This window comes from Azolla caroliniana, unplaced genomic scaffold (assembly GCF_043228905.1).
Source record: "Azolla caroliniana isolate FFs.n. ecotype wild unplaced genomic scaffold, voAzoCaro1.0.p SCAF_8, whole genome shotgun sequence".
NCBI lineage: Eukaryota > Viridiplantae > Streptophyta > Polypodiopsida > Salviniales > Salviniaceae > Azolla > Azolla caroliniana.
This window is the reverse complement of record NW_028230443.1, coordinates 3,508,360-3,523,167: the sequence shown is the minus strand read 5'-3', so window position 1 is coordinate 3,523,167 and position 14,808 is coordinate 3,508,360. Positions and strand designations below refer to the sequence as shown.

Here is a 14,808-nt window from a genome sequence, read left to right as displayed (position 1 = left end):
ATGTTGGTCCTCACTATCAACCAATGAGAAACTTGAAATGAGACATAAAAGCTTGGGGTTCACAAATGGGGCTTAAAAGACTTGAATGAGTGTGGCTTCACATGCTTGGACAAATACTAATGAGGATTCGGTCATTTGTAAAAAATGTGCCTCTGCATTTTGGAGCTATGGTTGTCTTGCAACCCAAAGCTTCAAGAACATGTAATGAGGTTCATTTGACAAGCACACATTGGATACAAATTAGACAAAAAATGAGAAGATAGTGATTGTCTAATGTAATACTTTTAACGATGGAAATATTGGTTGATCAAAGCTATGGCCTATGATGATGAAAGTTGTACCCTTCAATTTGAGGTCCTTTCTTGAATATAAATCCCCGTTTGTTTATATATTGGGATATTGAACAATTTTTAAAACGCTTTCCAAATTTGGGACACCGGTGCAACTCCACCTCATGATTGTCATGGCATTCCTAGTTTTTGTAGGTGGCCCAACCACCATGATTGTCTTTATCTCTTGGAAAATATTGCATTGTCTTATCTCCTTGTTGATGTTGCAATTGTGGATGCCCTAGCATACTTAGTGTTTGCTTGTGAACCAATGACCACAACCTTCTTTATCTTCACACTCCATCAAACCTTGGTATCACAAACATCTATCGAAGAACATCGCATAGTATTGGTTCTTGGATGTGACTTAACATCTATTGGTGACTCAATGTGCTAGTGTGTAGCATAACATCCACAAGAGTTTCTATAGTTGTATATTAGTGTAGTTTTCACTATGAAAATGTAAAAACATCCGACCATACCGCGTTCTTTGGTGAAACAAGAGCACTTTACATCTCATTTCAATAGAAAGGGATGTTAAATTTCGTCTTTCTTTAGAGAAAAATGAGCAATTTATTTTACACCTCAAAGAGAAAAGTGAACCTACCCTTTGAATATGACTTACCCCTTTGAATATTACCTATGTCACATACTTTATCAAATGTCAAAGGCACAATTCATAAGTGTCATGCCTTTTTATAATAATCAATTCATCTCCGACTAATTTTTAAAGTAATTGCCTTTTCATCATATTAATACATCAAAGGTCAAATGTATCATTGGTATGGATCCTTTCTATAGTAGTCAAGCCTTCATCTTCATTACTCATAGCTTTTAGTTGTATCAAAAGTCGAGGGTATTATTCTTCTCATCCCTTGGTATACAAGTCAATCTCTTGAGAATGAAGAAGCCTCCGGACTTCAAAGCCATTTGCCTTCTTACAACCCTTCTCGTCACCCACCTACCTCATAAATATACTAAGGGTCAAAGGTATCGTAAGAGTGATGCCTTTCTATAGAGTCAAGCTCTCTCTAGAGACCTATAAGCTAAGCTCATGACTTTAAAGCAACTTGCCTTCCCACCCCTTTTCATCACTGTCATAAATTTATAAAAAGTCAAATGTATCATAAGGACGATACATTTTTGTAGCTCAACCAAGCTCTATCAAGTGAATTAAGCTTGAGACTTCAAATTAGCCACCTATCACCGTGTGATGGCCCACCTTGTTCATTATGTACCTCATAAATATATTTTACAGAAAGTCAAAGTTATGAATAAAGTGATGTTTTTTTATAGCAATCCATCTCTCTCACACAAAACGCGGTGAGCTTACCTCATTAAAACCTTAAAGGTCAAAGGGTATCTTAAGAATTCTGTCCTCTTTTTGGTTTCCTTATGTGTAGGGCTTGAGTGTTGCAATGCCCTTGTTGTTGCATGTTAGACCATATTACAATTGTGTTTTTTAGTGAGTTAAATCTAATAGTGCTAATAGTTCTTACTTTGTTCTCTAGCACATAACATGGTGCACTTACCTCACAAATAATTTAAAGTCAAAGAGTATCTTAAGAATTTTGTCATTTTTCTAATTTCCTTATGTGTAGTGTTAAGTGTTGTAATGCCCTTGTTGTGGTACACAAAATTAGATTACAACAACGTCTCTTGTAGACTTGTGTTAGATAGCATTGTGCTACTAAATTTTACAAGGCTCTCTCACACAAACCACGGTGAGAGTTTCTTAAGAAGTGTATCGTCTTTCTAATTTCCTAATGTGTAGTGATGAAGTGTTACAACACCCTTGTTATTGTATAACCCAAGTCTTGGATTACCATAGCATTTTTTTTAGTATGTTAAAATACCGAATTGCTACTAATTCTTAGTGGGATTCCTCAGGTAAAGAATTCACACTTGAAAGCTACTAGTCTTCATACAACCTCATGGTATCCAAAAATGAACCAAGCACAATACTATTTAACATGCATCAAGACATGAAGTATAGATAGATAGATGCCTTTGGCATTTAAATCCTTTCCAAAAGCATTGAAGCAAACCAAGAGCCACTAGGCAGAATAGAATGGAGGGAGCTTGACTAAAATTAATGTTCAGTCACTCGAAGCAAGGTTAAAAAGCAAGCCTCAGTGATCCAGTGGTGCCGAGGCCGTTTTTCTAGAAACATTGAGCCGAAGTAAGGGGTCGGAGGTAGAAGAAGGCTAGCTTCACTAGGGTTGAGAAACATCGAGATAAAAGTACGGGGTCCTAGGTAGAAAGCTAGTTGTACCACGTTCTCCACACACACACACACACATTGAGATAAGTAAGAAGTCATGACTGAGGCCAGAAGGTGGCCTTGACTTTGACCACAAAGACCACCCCTCCCCATAGAGTGAGTGGTCAAGCAAGCGAGGGGACAAAAGGAAAGGTGGGCCCCTCGGTGGTTTGTTTCTTTCGGGTTTTTCAATGGGGTCATGCCAAGTGGAAGGGGAGTCGTCGTCGCCATCGCCATCGCCATCGGGCTGTCGTGGTCATACGTTTCCGTAAATGGTTTAGTGAGGTAAGTGATGACCCTCTCATTCTTAAAGTCTTTATCTTTCACCTTTACAATTCACTTGATAATAAACACACACGTTCACACACATACACACTTAGGAAGAAAGAACTAGTAGACATAGAGAGGTCCCACATATACACACACACACACATATATATATGTACATGTATATATGTATAATGTGTATATATACATAGAGAAAGACACTCAAAAGAGACATAAGGCAACACATTCTATGGCTTTGATTTGTTAATCTTCTTCTTCTTCTTCTTCTTCTTCTTCTTCTTCTTCTTCTTCTTCTTCTTCTTGGAAGACATTCATCTCTAAGTCTATCATATCCCAATTTCAATCCAAAATCTCCCCAACTATATACCTACCTATATACAGTAATTAGCCATGGCAATCCTCCTGCTTTTGGGTGAATCCCTCCTAGTAATGTCTGTCTTCTTCTTCTTCTTGCTCCGATTTGCAAGGTCCCATGGTTTCTTCTATTGGTGTAGGAGCATTAAGCTTCCTCCTGGCTCCATGGGATGGCCCTATGTTGGAGAAACCCTTCAACTCTACTCTCAACACCCCAATGCCTTCTTCTCCTCTAAACAGAAGAGGTGAGCCCAATTAATTATTCGGCATCATCCAATCCTCATAATCGCTAATTATTATTCTCTAGATCCTTAGTTTTCTACTCCCTTTCTGCTAATCGCGACTTGTTAATAGCTAATTTGTCTTTTAATCGCTAATGGATCATCATTAATCGCCAAATGCCAATTAATCACTAATCTCTACTAGTTAATAATATTCTTATTAACAATTGATGGTTACCATTTTCAACAATTGGCTAGTAGGGATTGACAAATAATAATCAATAGACCAATTGATAATAAAAATTTTGATTCATCGGATTCCTACTCAGTCAGATGAAACTTGCTTTGATTTTCTCTAGCCCGATAAGGATCCAATCCACTTAAATTTGTAGCTGGATTTGAGTAGAAAATGCTTGTTTGAAAATTTCAAGGAGGGTATAGATTTGATTGATTTCGAGGTGTGAATTTATGATCGGATCCAATCCGATTGGGGACAGACTGATTGCACTACATTTGAAGGACCCAATTATAAACCCATGTTGAAAAGTGTATATATTGAACCCAATCGGATCCCAATTAAAGGCAGACTGATTGCACTACATTTTGAAGGACCCAATTATGAACCCATGTTAAAAATGTATGTATATATATATATTGGCACCCAATGGGACCCCAATTAAAGGCCCAATTCTGTCAAAATTAATTTAAGCTGAATTTAGGTAATTAGAAGTTTTTGTTTGATTTTGGGGCGGGGACATAATTAGATGGCCTTTCGATTGATTGAATCCTTCCGCAGGTATGGCGAGATCTTTAAGACACACATACTCGGGTGTCCGTGTGTGATGATGGCGAGCCCCGACGCGGCGAAGCTCGTCCTCGTGAGCCAGGCAGCTCTCTTCCGGCCGACATTCCCGGCCAGCAAGATGGCCCTAATCGGGCCCCAGGCCCTCTTCTTCCACGATGGCCCCTACCATGCCCGCCTCCGGAAGCTCGTGGCGGGCACATTCGCACCCGAGTCCATCCGGCGTGTCATCCCCGACGCCGAGAACCTCGCCATAGCCACGCTCGAGTCGTGGCCGAGCCTCCAGGAGCGCCACGGAAGTGTGAACACATTCGCCGAAATGAAGAAGGTACTCGCTCATATGCACATATATGCTAGGATTCAATTGCCTAGTTATGTGTCACTAATCCTAGTTATGTGTTGGTGGGTCTCAATTGCCTTGGGTATATTACATATAGGCTAGGATTCCCTTAGGGTCACTAATCTAGTTATGTGTTAGTGAGTCTCAATTGCCTTAGGTATACACATACATGCTAGTAATCCTAGTTATGTGTTGGTGGGTCTCAATTGCCTTAGATATACACTTATAGGCTAGGATTTCCCATGGGATCGGTCACGAATCCTAAGGTATACACATATAGGCTAGTAATCCTAGTTATGTGTTGGTGGGTCTCAATTTCCTTAGATATACACTTATAGGCGAGGCTTTCCCTTGGGATCCCATCACTTACCCCAATTAAGTGTTAGTGGGGTCACTAATCCTAGTTGAGTGTTAGTGGGTGTCAATTGCAATAGGTATACACAAACATGCTAGGCTTCCCATGGGGTCACTAATCTTAGTTATGTGTTACTGGGTCTCAATTGCCTTGGGTATACACATATAGTAATCCTAGTTATGTGTTGGTGGGTCTCAAGTGCAAGAATGTATGAAGCAATCAACATATATAGGGGTTAGTTTTTGGGTCCCCTCTTGAAAAAAGGGTGCGATGTGTCTAAATTCACTTCCCAATTTGCTCACTTTTGGTGTTTCCTTTTCTTAGGAGTTCCCTTCAACAAGTTGTTTATTGATCTTATTGTCTTCTTTCTGTATCTAGTTCACTTTCAAAGTTGGAATGATTCGAATCTTTGGCTCCCTCGAAAACCTTGATGTTGATGCCCTGGACCTTGCTTATGCTACCCTTGAGAAAGGCTATAATTCTATGCCAATCAACGTGCCGGGGACCAAGTATTATGAATCAATGAAGGTATAACAAGTTGTTCATCAAAAAAAATTATTAGATCTATAGTAGGTTGTTTAATGTTAGAATCAAATGTGTGGAAAGCCACCGCAAGATGGGACATAACCATACAATTTATGCGGCTAGACTTTGAAGCATAATCATTCATATATGTACAATACAAAATACAAATAGATCGGATTGTAGTTACATTGTAATATTTCTATCATATTTGATATTGTGACATAAACTATTGTTGTCAATATGCACAATTTAACCAAGTCTAAACTTTATTTAAATTGTAAATTTAGACAATACAACATGCTATTGGAATTATTCTAAGTTGGAAGGGAAGGTGTTGTACCAATGTTGTGTTTTCTAATTATATGATTTCCCATTTTATTTTGTCTTCACTATAGGCAAGAAGGCAGCTCCATGACATCATACAAGGCATAATTAGACAAAGAAGGAAGAACAATATAGTGAATAATGACTTCCTCGGAACCTTAATGATGTATACCGAGGTTGATGACAATGGTGATGGACCAATCTCTTTAAGTGACGAACAAATTGTGGACAACATTATAGGAGTTATATTTGCCTCTCGTGATACCACAGCAAGTGCTCTGACATGGATTATTAAGTTTCTTAAGAGCAACCCACACCTCCTCCGATCTATCATTGTGAGTTTACAAGCCTATATTCACATTTTAACTTAAAAGTTCCGAGAAACAAATAAGCATTCTTTACATTTTACCACATGTAAGTGATTTCTCATCTTGTATGTCAACTTGGTTTGCTTAATTTTCATAGGATGAGCATGAAAGAATTCAACATGCTAAGGTTGAAGAAGGGAAGGAGCAATTTCACCTCACTTGGGAGGATACGAAAAACATGCAATTGACATCAAGGGTAAAACACGTGTGTGTGTGTGTGTGGGCGCGCGTGCGTGCGTGCGTGTGTGCATGCACAACAATGTTAGAAAACATTGCTCTAAAGAATCATATTTCCATTAATGTGTAAATGTTGTCATCAATAGGAATAAGAAGCTTGAAAATATTCTTAGGAATTCATTTGCATTCTATCTTAACATTTGCTTACGAATTTTGTCAACTTCCCCTACAACTAAACGTGATTGTTTGCTATTTCTTTCTTCAGGTCATCCAAGAGACCTTACGAATTGTGACAATTCTTTCCTTTACATTTAGGGAGGCTATTGAAGACGTAGAGTACAAAGGTAAAATCTTAAGAGTCTTTTTAGGGGCTTTTTTCCAAAACGTCATATTTATTCGGGGCAATGAGCTAACTTGCTAACTATATTTTTTTCACTTGGATATGTAATAGGCTACATTATTCCCAAAGGATGGAAGGTTCTACCTCTCTTTAGAAACATTCACCACAACCCTGAGTTTTTCGAAGACCCTTTGAAGTTTGATCCCACGAGATTTGAGGTAACCTTAGAATTGCATTCACGCGTTGTAATTGCTTCCAATTGGCATTGATTCAAATGTTAAGACTATTTCTCTTCCATAAAATCTCTATGTAGGTTCAACCAAAGCCAAACACATTCATGCCCTTTGGGAGTGGTGCACACTCATGTCCAGGAAGTGAGCTGGCGAAGCTGGAAATGCTAATCTTCATACATCATTTAACCACCAAATTAAGGTTTGCACCATCCTCACAAAAGTGAAGTTTTTGAATCTTGAACACAATTAACATGTCTTCCCCCTCGAAATTCTATATATTCTAAATGTGATTAAAATTTGGATTCTTCTTTATATGCCATACTCTACCTATCATCATTAGTCTAATCGTACATTTGATGTAGGGATTTTGAACTCTCTTTACTAAACATATATGTTTTGTAACATAGATCTATTGTCATAAGTGCTTATGAATGTGAAATGTTTTTGGGTTATAGTTTATTTAATTAACTATGTTTTGTTCATATAGATGGGAGTTGGACGAGTCAAAGAATGGGATACAATATAGTCCTTTCCAAGTACCTCAAGAAGGTTTGCCAATCAGGGTGGAGATGCAAAGAGACCTTGGAAGATTGTAAAATCATCGAATTTGGTTTCGACTTTCCTTTTCGGTACTTCAATGTCAACTCTTCAACAACACTAGCAATCCCTATGAATTTTATAAAGCAATACAAGTGGAGGAATAAGATTTCCTTTATCAAAACATGTTTGGCTCATTCATGTGGACATCAAAAGGAAGTGAAGGAGTTTCGAGTAGATTGTCTTCACTTTTACCTGTAAAACTTGCAAATCGACGGAGATGTCCCATTTCTTCTACATATACAAAACCCAAAAGTGGGGAGTTCTTCTATTGTAACATCACACATTGAATCTTCTTTTAGTTGCCCATCGATTACCATCGCACCACCAAAGTTGTCGGAAACTTTCTTTGGAATGAAAAACATCATTCCATACCACAAGAGATTTTCATTACAGCCAGATTTTAGGTTCACTACATCCATTTTTACACTCGTGACCATGTGCACTTGCCATCTAATATGATTTACCTTTATTCAAAAATTTATGGAACCTATTAATAAATCTTTTACAAGTTTTTAATCATTCTATGGTGGACAACATCTGCAAAATGATGGCGGTTTGGCATGCAATAAAGTCAAATATTTCTATAACCCGAAGCACTTCACGCAAGTTTTACTACTTAGCGATACAATCATTCTTCAAAAGTAGACAAGCCTTAGTGATGCTCCATGCATTGTATTCAATGTTGTATGTCAAATGAGCTATAACCAATATGCTTCTGCAATACGCCCTGTAATGTAAGTATACGTTGAGTTACAAGGTTGAAAGGAAATGCCTTCTAATGGTTATAGCAACAAATTCCACCATAGTCACACAAAAACCATGTACATTAAATATCAATGCCATGTAAGGAGCATTAGGAAGAAATTATGGCATTAATGACCTAGATGAAGTTGGTTGATCATAAGTATCACCAACTTCAATCATGTCTTGAAAAGAAAACATGTCAACTCTCACATAAAACATGTTACCTTATATATAATTATAATTAACACCCACAAGAGAGTGTGGTGGTAATTTAGTCATAGATAGCCAAAATTCACCCATAGTTGTCTATTTGTAGCAGACATCTACAAATAGAAGCATAAGCCAAATATGATGGCATTCATTTGTGTAATTCCCATGCATTTTGTGCTTATAGAGAGGACTCCAACAATTGAGATTGATCTTCACACAAGATTTGTATAAATCGAGGAAACTGAATGATTGATTCTACGATAAAACACATACAAGCTGGTATAAATTACTCGAGCTTATATATTCAATTTTTAGATACAATCACCCAAATCAAGGGCCAAACTTATATAGCAATAGATTTTTAAGTTCACACAAATGAGATCTCAGATGAGGATGAATACCCCACCCCTAGTAATAATCTATCTTACACCAAATTCCATCTTTTATGCCTTTAGAGAACCATCCTTCATTAGTTTTATGCTTAAACTAGCAAATCTCCCTCTAGAATAGTTTCTTGAAGCTTTCCTCCAGTCTGTACCCGTACGCATCATGCTTGCAAACTCATCATAACATATCTTTCCATCCTAGATGAAACAAAAAGAAATACAAATAAAAACATTCAATAACATGAACTATCATCTATATACTTGAAAAAGCTACAAAGAAGGGATGATTACCTTGTCAGTGTCAACTTCTTGGATGATATCATTAATCATATCGAGCCCATCTGGACCCAATTCTTCTTGTAGCGCGTCTTTGAGCTCATTGCTATCAATGAACCCATCACCATTCACGTCAAAAAATGAGAAGGCTCTTTTCAAATATTCATCATTATCCATTCTCTGCAAGTGAACTGTGATTGCTACAAATTCACCATAGTCAAGAGTTCCATTGCCATTGACATCTGCCTGAAAAAAACCCAAATTTGTGATTGGCATATATTTTTTCGGGGTTCCTTTTTAGTCTCCACACATACTAGGATTACAGTTAGCTAGCCTTTGTGCTGACTAACAGTGATGTTATTGTCTCACATGTCTAATAAATTGGAAGTATTTGATTATATATCAAACGCCTCAAACACTTTGACAAACTCCAAACAACAATATGAAAGCAAAGGTAGAATATATGTATGATGGTGATGATGATGATGACGCTAACATTATCATCTAACATGTCTGATATATCAGAAGCTTCGATTACTTCAACAAAATCCAAGTAATAATAGCAAAAGCAAAACTAGATACATGTAATGTGTCTATTGATGATCATGATGCATGCAAACAAGGAAATGGAATTTATTGTCGAGTATAAAAGTAAAAGCTACATGTATATGCAGCAAAACCAAGTATAGAGTTTAGGAAAGAGATTATTATCACAGCATGCCAATTCTTAAATATCTGAATGAGATAATGGAAAAATAGCCCAATGAAGGAGAAAAAAAGAACTAACGAAAACAACTTGCCAATGTCCAAACACAAATAAGAGATTACATCAGATTCAGAGAGTACTTACTGCCTCCATTAACTGTTGAATCTCAGAATCGACAAGTTGTGACCCAATTTTGTGAAGGCCAGCTCTTAGTTGCTCAAAGGTAAGGAATCCAGTTTTATCGACATCCATCATATTGAACATGCTCTTAATGCCTTCTACTTCTTCACCAGTTAAACACTCTGCAATCACCTGCACATAAAAAGATCCATCAAAATTTTAGCTAAAAAAATTGACACATACATATTATACTTCTTTGTTGCAAATAATATGAAGTTTGTATGATATATGCAAAACAATCTGGTTCAGTTTCTCTCTCTTACTCATGAAGAACCTTAACTCTAGGATGCTAGGAAGCCTTTCAAACAACCAGTACATGAGCTTCAAATAAATTCCCTAACATAAGTATATTATATATAGACATAAATATCATTGAAGATATTATCAGTTCAAGAAACACTTAATGAAGGTAATAACTATTGACCGCTTGTATATGGGATTTTTTGAAAAAGTCAAAACTTTATTCATGAAAGATCCAGTCTGAACTTTCATTGCTTACATCAAATTCTTCTTGCATGACCACAAAAATTCACTGATAACTTCATGTTAAAAATCCTTATGTTCACATGGTCTGATGTAGGCATGAGGGATTAAATACAATCACCTTTAAAAAATATGCAGCTCAATATCAAGATCTTAATCCAAAAGGAATTCTACAAGCAAGAAGAGCATGGAAGCATGAATATAACTTCCTACATTCTCTAGATAGACAGGAAAAAGAAACTAGGGTGATTCGTGATCAAGCATCTAAAGGTGCAAAGAGATGAAACCTTGAACAGTGCCTCTTTCAACACCAAGTGCCAGTAAATTTTAAGAGAATGCCAGAGCCAAAAAAACTCCGTGAATACATCCAAGACCTCATCATATTCGAGTTAATGACACCATCATGATGGGTGTACACAGTTCTAAAGAACGCAGCTATGCTAAACACCAGACAGCAGACCAAGCATTGTAAGTGAACCTTGGTTAAAGAATGACTATGCAGCACATCAAAGTCACAAACAGCTAACAAAATACAGATACAAGGAAATTAAGAGTGAAATACCATCAGAGAGCTTGCATAAATTCATCATCACTACCATAAATGAAGCTGGACATCATCCTACCTAGATTTCATCATTCTAGTTGGGATGGAGAGGGAAATAATGTCTTCAAGTGTCAAAAGAACATGACAAACTGATTGCAAGATGTCCTCATTGATCCTCCTATGTGATAGAAATAGGACTTGCAATAAGAATGGATCCAAATTGGCCAGAAGCTTGAATAGCAGCCTAGTCAATGTATTCTAGATAGTGCATCTAACAAGAAGATGCACGCTTATCATGCAGGTTTAAATGCATCAATAAGTGTTTGCAAAGATGAAAAGGAAAAGTTTGGTCTCCAAAGCAGGAAAACTCTCCACCGGCACATAATAGATGATATGCCCAGCATTTGTTAAGCCCAAAAAAATCAGATGAAATATGCAGATTTTAGTGGAAAAACTACTTTTAATTGTTTTCTTGCAAAAAAATTGCAATATCTCCAATGATAGGTAGATTGGGAGATCCTAAACAAGATACAGTCAAAATAATGTTCCTGGATGTGTTCTTGAAAAAAAATAGACAAACCCTAAATGTTCTCTAGCATAAGAATGCACTTTGGGTTCATTTTCCAAAGAATGGATTGTTGGGAACATCAAGCTTCTCACTGGAAGGGAAGGAAACAATATCTGCACAGAAGCTCCAAAGGATGTTTCACCAACCAACAAATCAAGTCGTATCTCTTGTAGGAGAAGGAACTACAAGGACCACCTAATGTGTCTGATACCATGTGAAATTTGCATGAAGACCCAAATGCATTCTTTATGGATCTAGATAATATTCTCGTCATGTAGATACACATGACAATCAAATGAAGGTGTGGCTATATTCTAATAATAATCGCAATCATCTTATGTAATTTTGAGTTCCAAAAATAAATGAAATTTGCAAATTTTTGCATCCTAAACGTCTACATGAGTGTTTACATATCATAATATTAATTGTCATATTTCTCTATGATCTAAGTGTTCGTCAAACAAAGGTAAGATTCCTTTCTCACATATAACACGAAGAAAGATACATCATTAAATGAATGGCCACCAGTAAATCCATGGTGATTGCTTCTTTCCAGCATGTAAACAAGGTATCTAATTTGTAGTAGCCTAGTTCAAAAATACTCTTTTGTTACAAAAAACATACCAATAATCCTTCATAACTAACATAAGACCTTAAACATTAGGCTTAATACCTTTTTCTTGAGCTTATAGAGAATTAGACCATTTAAAGTGCAATATCATTATCCTTACTCTTAATGCCTTTTTCTTTAGTTTGTTCATGGCAGAAAATTGCTTCAGCCTAGAGAGCACTGCATCACCTAGAGGGATGTCTGGTGCCTTTTTCCCATTTTGGAGCCATGGATGATCTACAAGAGAAACTTTGTCCATATAAGAGATATCATTATCAGATCCTATAAGATGATATTTAATTAATTGGCCATACCAAGAACTTGTTGTGCAGTTAACCGGACCTTTGGATCAGGTTCAAGCATTTGACGAACAAGCGATTTTGCATTATCTGAAACTTTTGGCCAAGGATCCCTCTTGAAATCTATATTACAGCGTAGGATCGCTTGGGCTACCATTTGCTCTGTTTCTGCAAAACCATTATAAACTTGTGTTGAATATGAATTAACTTAAGTTTGAGATTGATCTACAATGAAAAACATCTAAACCATATAAGTTGTAATGATGTTATAAAGCACCTGCCCAAAAAGGTGGAACTCCACAAAGAAGAATATAGAGAATTACACCAGCACTCCAAATATCAACTTCTGGACCATAATTTCGCTTTAATACTTCAGGGGCCATGTAATATGGACTGCCTACAATTTCAGTGAATTTTTCTCCTGCACATTAGAAAGTTCATATCAGTTAGCTTTTGTGCTTCTCTTTGCAGATTCAGATCAAGTTTCAAACTTTACCCGGCTTAAAGAAGATTGATAATCCAAAATCAATCGCTTTCAATGGTGAATTCTCTTTTTTGTTGGCAAACAAGAAATTTTCTGGCTTCAGATCCCTATGCATAACACCATGCTTGTGACAAACCTGCTTGCAAAGATATGTCCGTGTTATTACATTATAGTTTTTCATTGCTCATAGAAGGATCAATCAACCAATTAAACACACATTACATTGAGAAAAATGTTTTCACATTCCATGCGTATGATAGAGAAACAAAATCAAGATGAAACAAAGCTTAACATTCTTGTTCCAGAGGAGCGGGAAGAGAGAAGATAGAAAAAGAGACAATAAGACAAAGTTTATAAGTCATTGCATGGGAGAGACAAGAGAAAAGGAGAAAATCAATAAAATGATAGGCATCACCACATGGTAGAGGAGGAAAGAAAGCGGTACAAGTCACTAAACGGTTGACACAAAGATAACTACACCATCTAATGAGAATGCCTGTTCAGCACACCTAAAATGTCTCAAACTACAAACAGTCTCCTCTTTCATTTTTACTTCACCTTGCCTTTCTCAATCTGGGTACAAGTAACATGAAGGGCATGAATCAAGCAATAGTGAACCATATAACAACAGTTGCCATTAAACAATTAATACGCCACCTAATGGCACTTCTCTTTGAGAATTTCTAAAAGATCTTCAAACATTCATAAAGCTATAAATCAGGCAACACTAAACCATATGAGATGGTTTGAATAATATGACAGTGTAGCCATCATCAAGTGGAATGCCCTTGGAAAAGTCTAAAAAAAATGCTTTAAACTTACAAATTCATCAATAGTGAACAGTACAAGATAGTTCAAAAAAAGGATATACCTGGACCACTTCAAGGATAGTTCGGGTGACAGAAGCAGCAGCTCGTTCACTATAATGCCCTCTGGCAACAATCCGATCAAAAAGTTCCCCACCTTCACAAAGCTCCATAACAAGGTGCACAGCATTATCATCCTCATAGACACCATTAAGAGTGACTATATTAGGATGCTTAGGCAAATGCCTCATGATATCCACCTCTCTTCGAACATCATCTACATCAATAGCTGTCCGAAGTTTCCCTTTTGAGATAGATTTGCAAGCAAGAACATCGTCACTTTCTCGATCAGTGCAAAGATATGTGATACCAAATTCTCCTCGTCCAAGCTCATTCCCTAAATTATACTTCTCCGAAATGCTTTGCTCGCCTCTTGAAGAAAGCTTTGCTAATAAGATCACTTTTGGAACACCCCCTCCAGGTGTTGTCTCTTCTCGATTCGGTGAGTCTGGGAGAGGTTTTTTGTTCTTCGAAGCCTGGGCTCCACAACAATTACCCATTTCTACTAAATCGAAACAAACCTAGTTTGAGTGATTCAAATATGATTGTTATTATCGAGCATTATCTCAGAAGAATCCAATGTGCTTGAACTACATGTGATTCTTTCTCAGATATAAGGAAAAGCTCCCCGTGAACCCATTCAATTGGATCAAACCAACCCTAGTTTCTGAGTCACAAATTATCAACATATATAGGTGAGCATTATGGATGATTCCAATATGGTTGAAAAGCATGTAATTCTCACTGACTTATACCCACACACAAAAGGAAATCTCTGAAGAAAAAGCATTTCGAGAAGGAACTGTGAGTTTGATGCCTTTCCACAATCTTTGCACAATACACATCCAAACTGTGGAGAAAGGAGGTCCAACTGTGTTCACAGCAAAATGTATGAGGCTATGCTTGATGCAAAATAACAGATAAATAAATAGA

At 37.0% G+C, this 14,808-nt stretch overlaps 2 protein-coding genes across 2 annotated transcripts; one reads left to right on the top strand and one right to left on the bottom strand.

Annotated features, from left to right (window-relative positions):
* The first annotated feature begins 3,145 nt into the window (after window positions 1–3,145).
* On the top strand, window positions 3,146–8,038 carry LOC147860821 (abscisic acid 8'-hydroxylase 1-like). Its single transcript, XM_087323385.1, has 9 exons — window positions 3,146–3,479; window positions 4,252–4,585; window positions 5,331–5,480; window positions 5,873–6,136; window positions 6,267–6,365; window positions 6,612–6,690; window positions 6,798–6,904; window positions 7,000–7,118; window positions 7,407–8,038. Exons 1-9 carry the CDS (start codon window positions 3,271–3,273, stop codon window positions 7,513–7,515), a joined length of 1,470 nt encoding a protein of 489 aa, XP_087179511.1. The 5' UTR covers window positions 3,146–3,270; the 3' UTR covers window positions 7,516–8,038.
* Window positions 8,039–8,695: 657 nt separating this feature from the next.
* On the bottom strand, window positions 8,696–14,808 carry LOC147860820 (calcium-dependent protein kinase 13-like). Its single transcript, XM_087323384.1, has 8 exons — window positions 13,881–14,808; window positions 13,022–13,145; window positions 12,803–12,946; window positions 12,541–12,693; window positions 12,348–12,463; window positions 9,986–10,153; window positions 9,151–9,381; window positions 8,696–9,057 (listed from the first exon to the last, which is right to left on the bottom strand). Exons 1-8 carry the CDS (start codon window positions 14,373–14,375, stop codon window positions 8,917–8,919), a joined length of 1,572 nt encoding a protein of 523 aa, XP_087179510.1. The 5' UTR covers window positions 14,376–14,808; the 3' UTR covers window positions 8,696–8,916.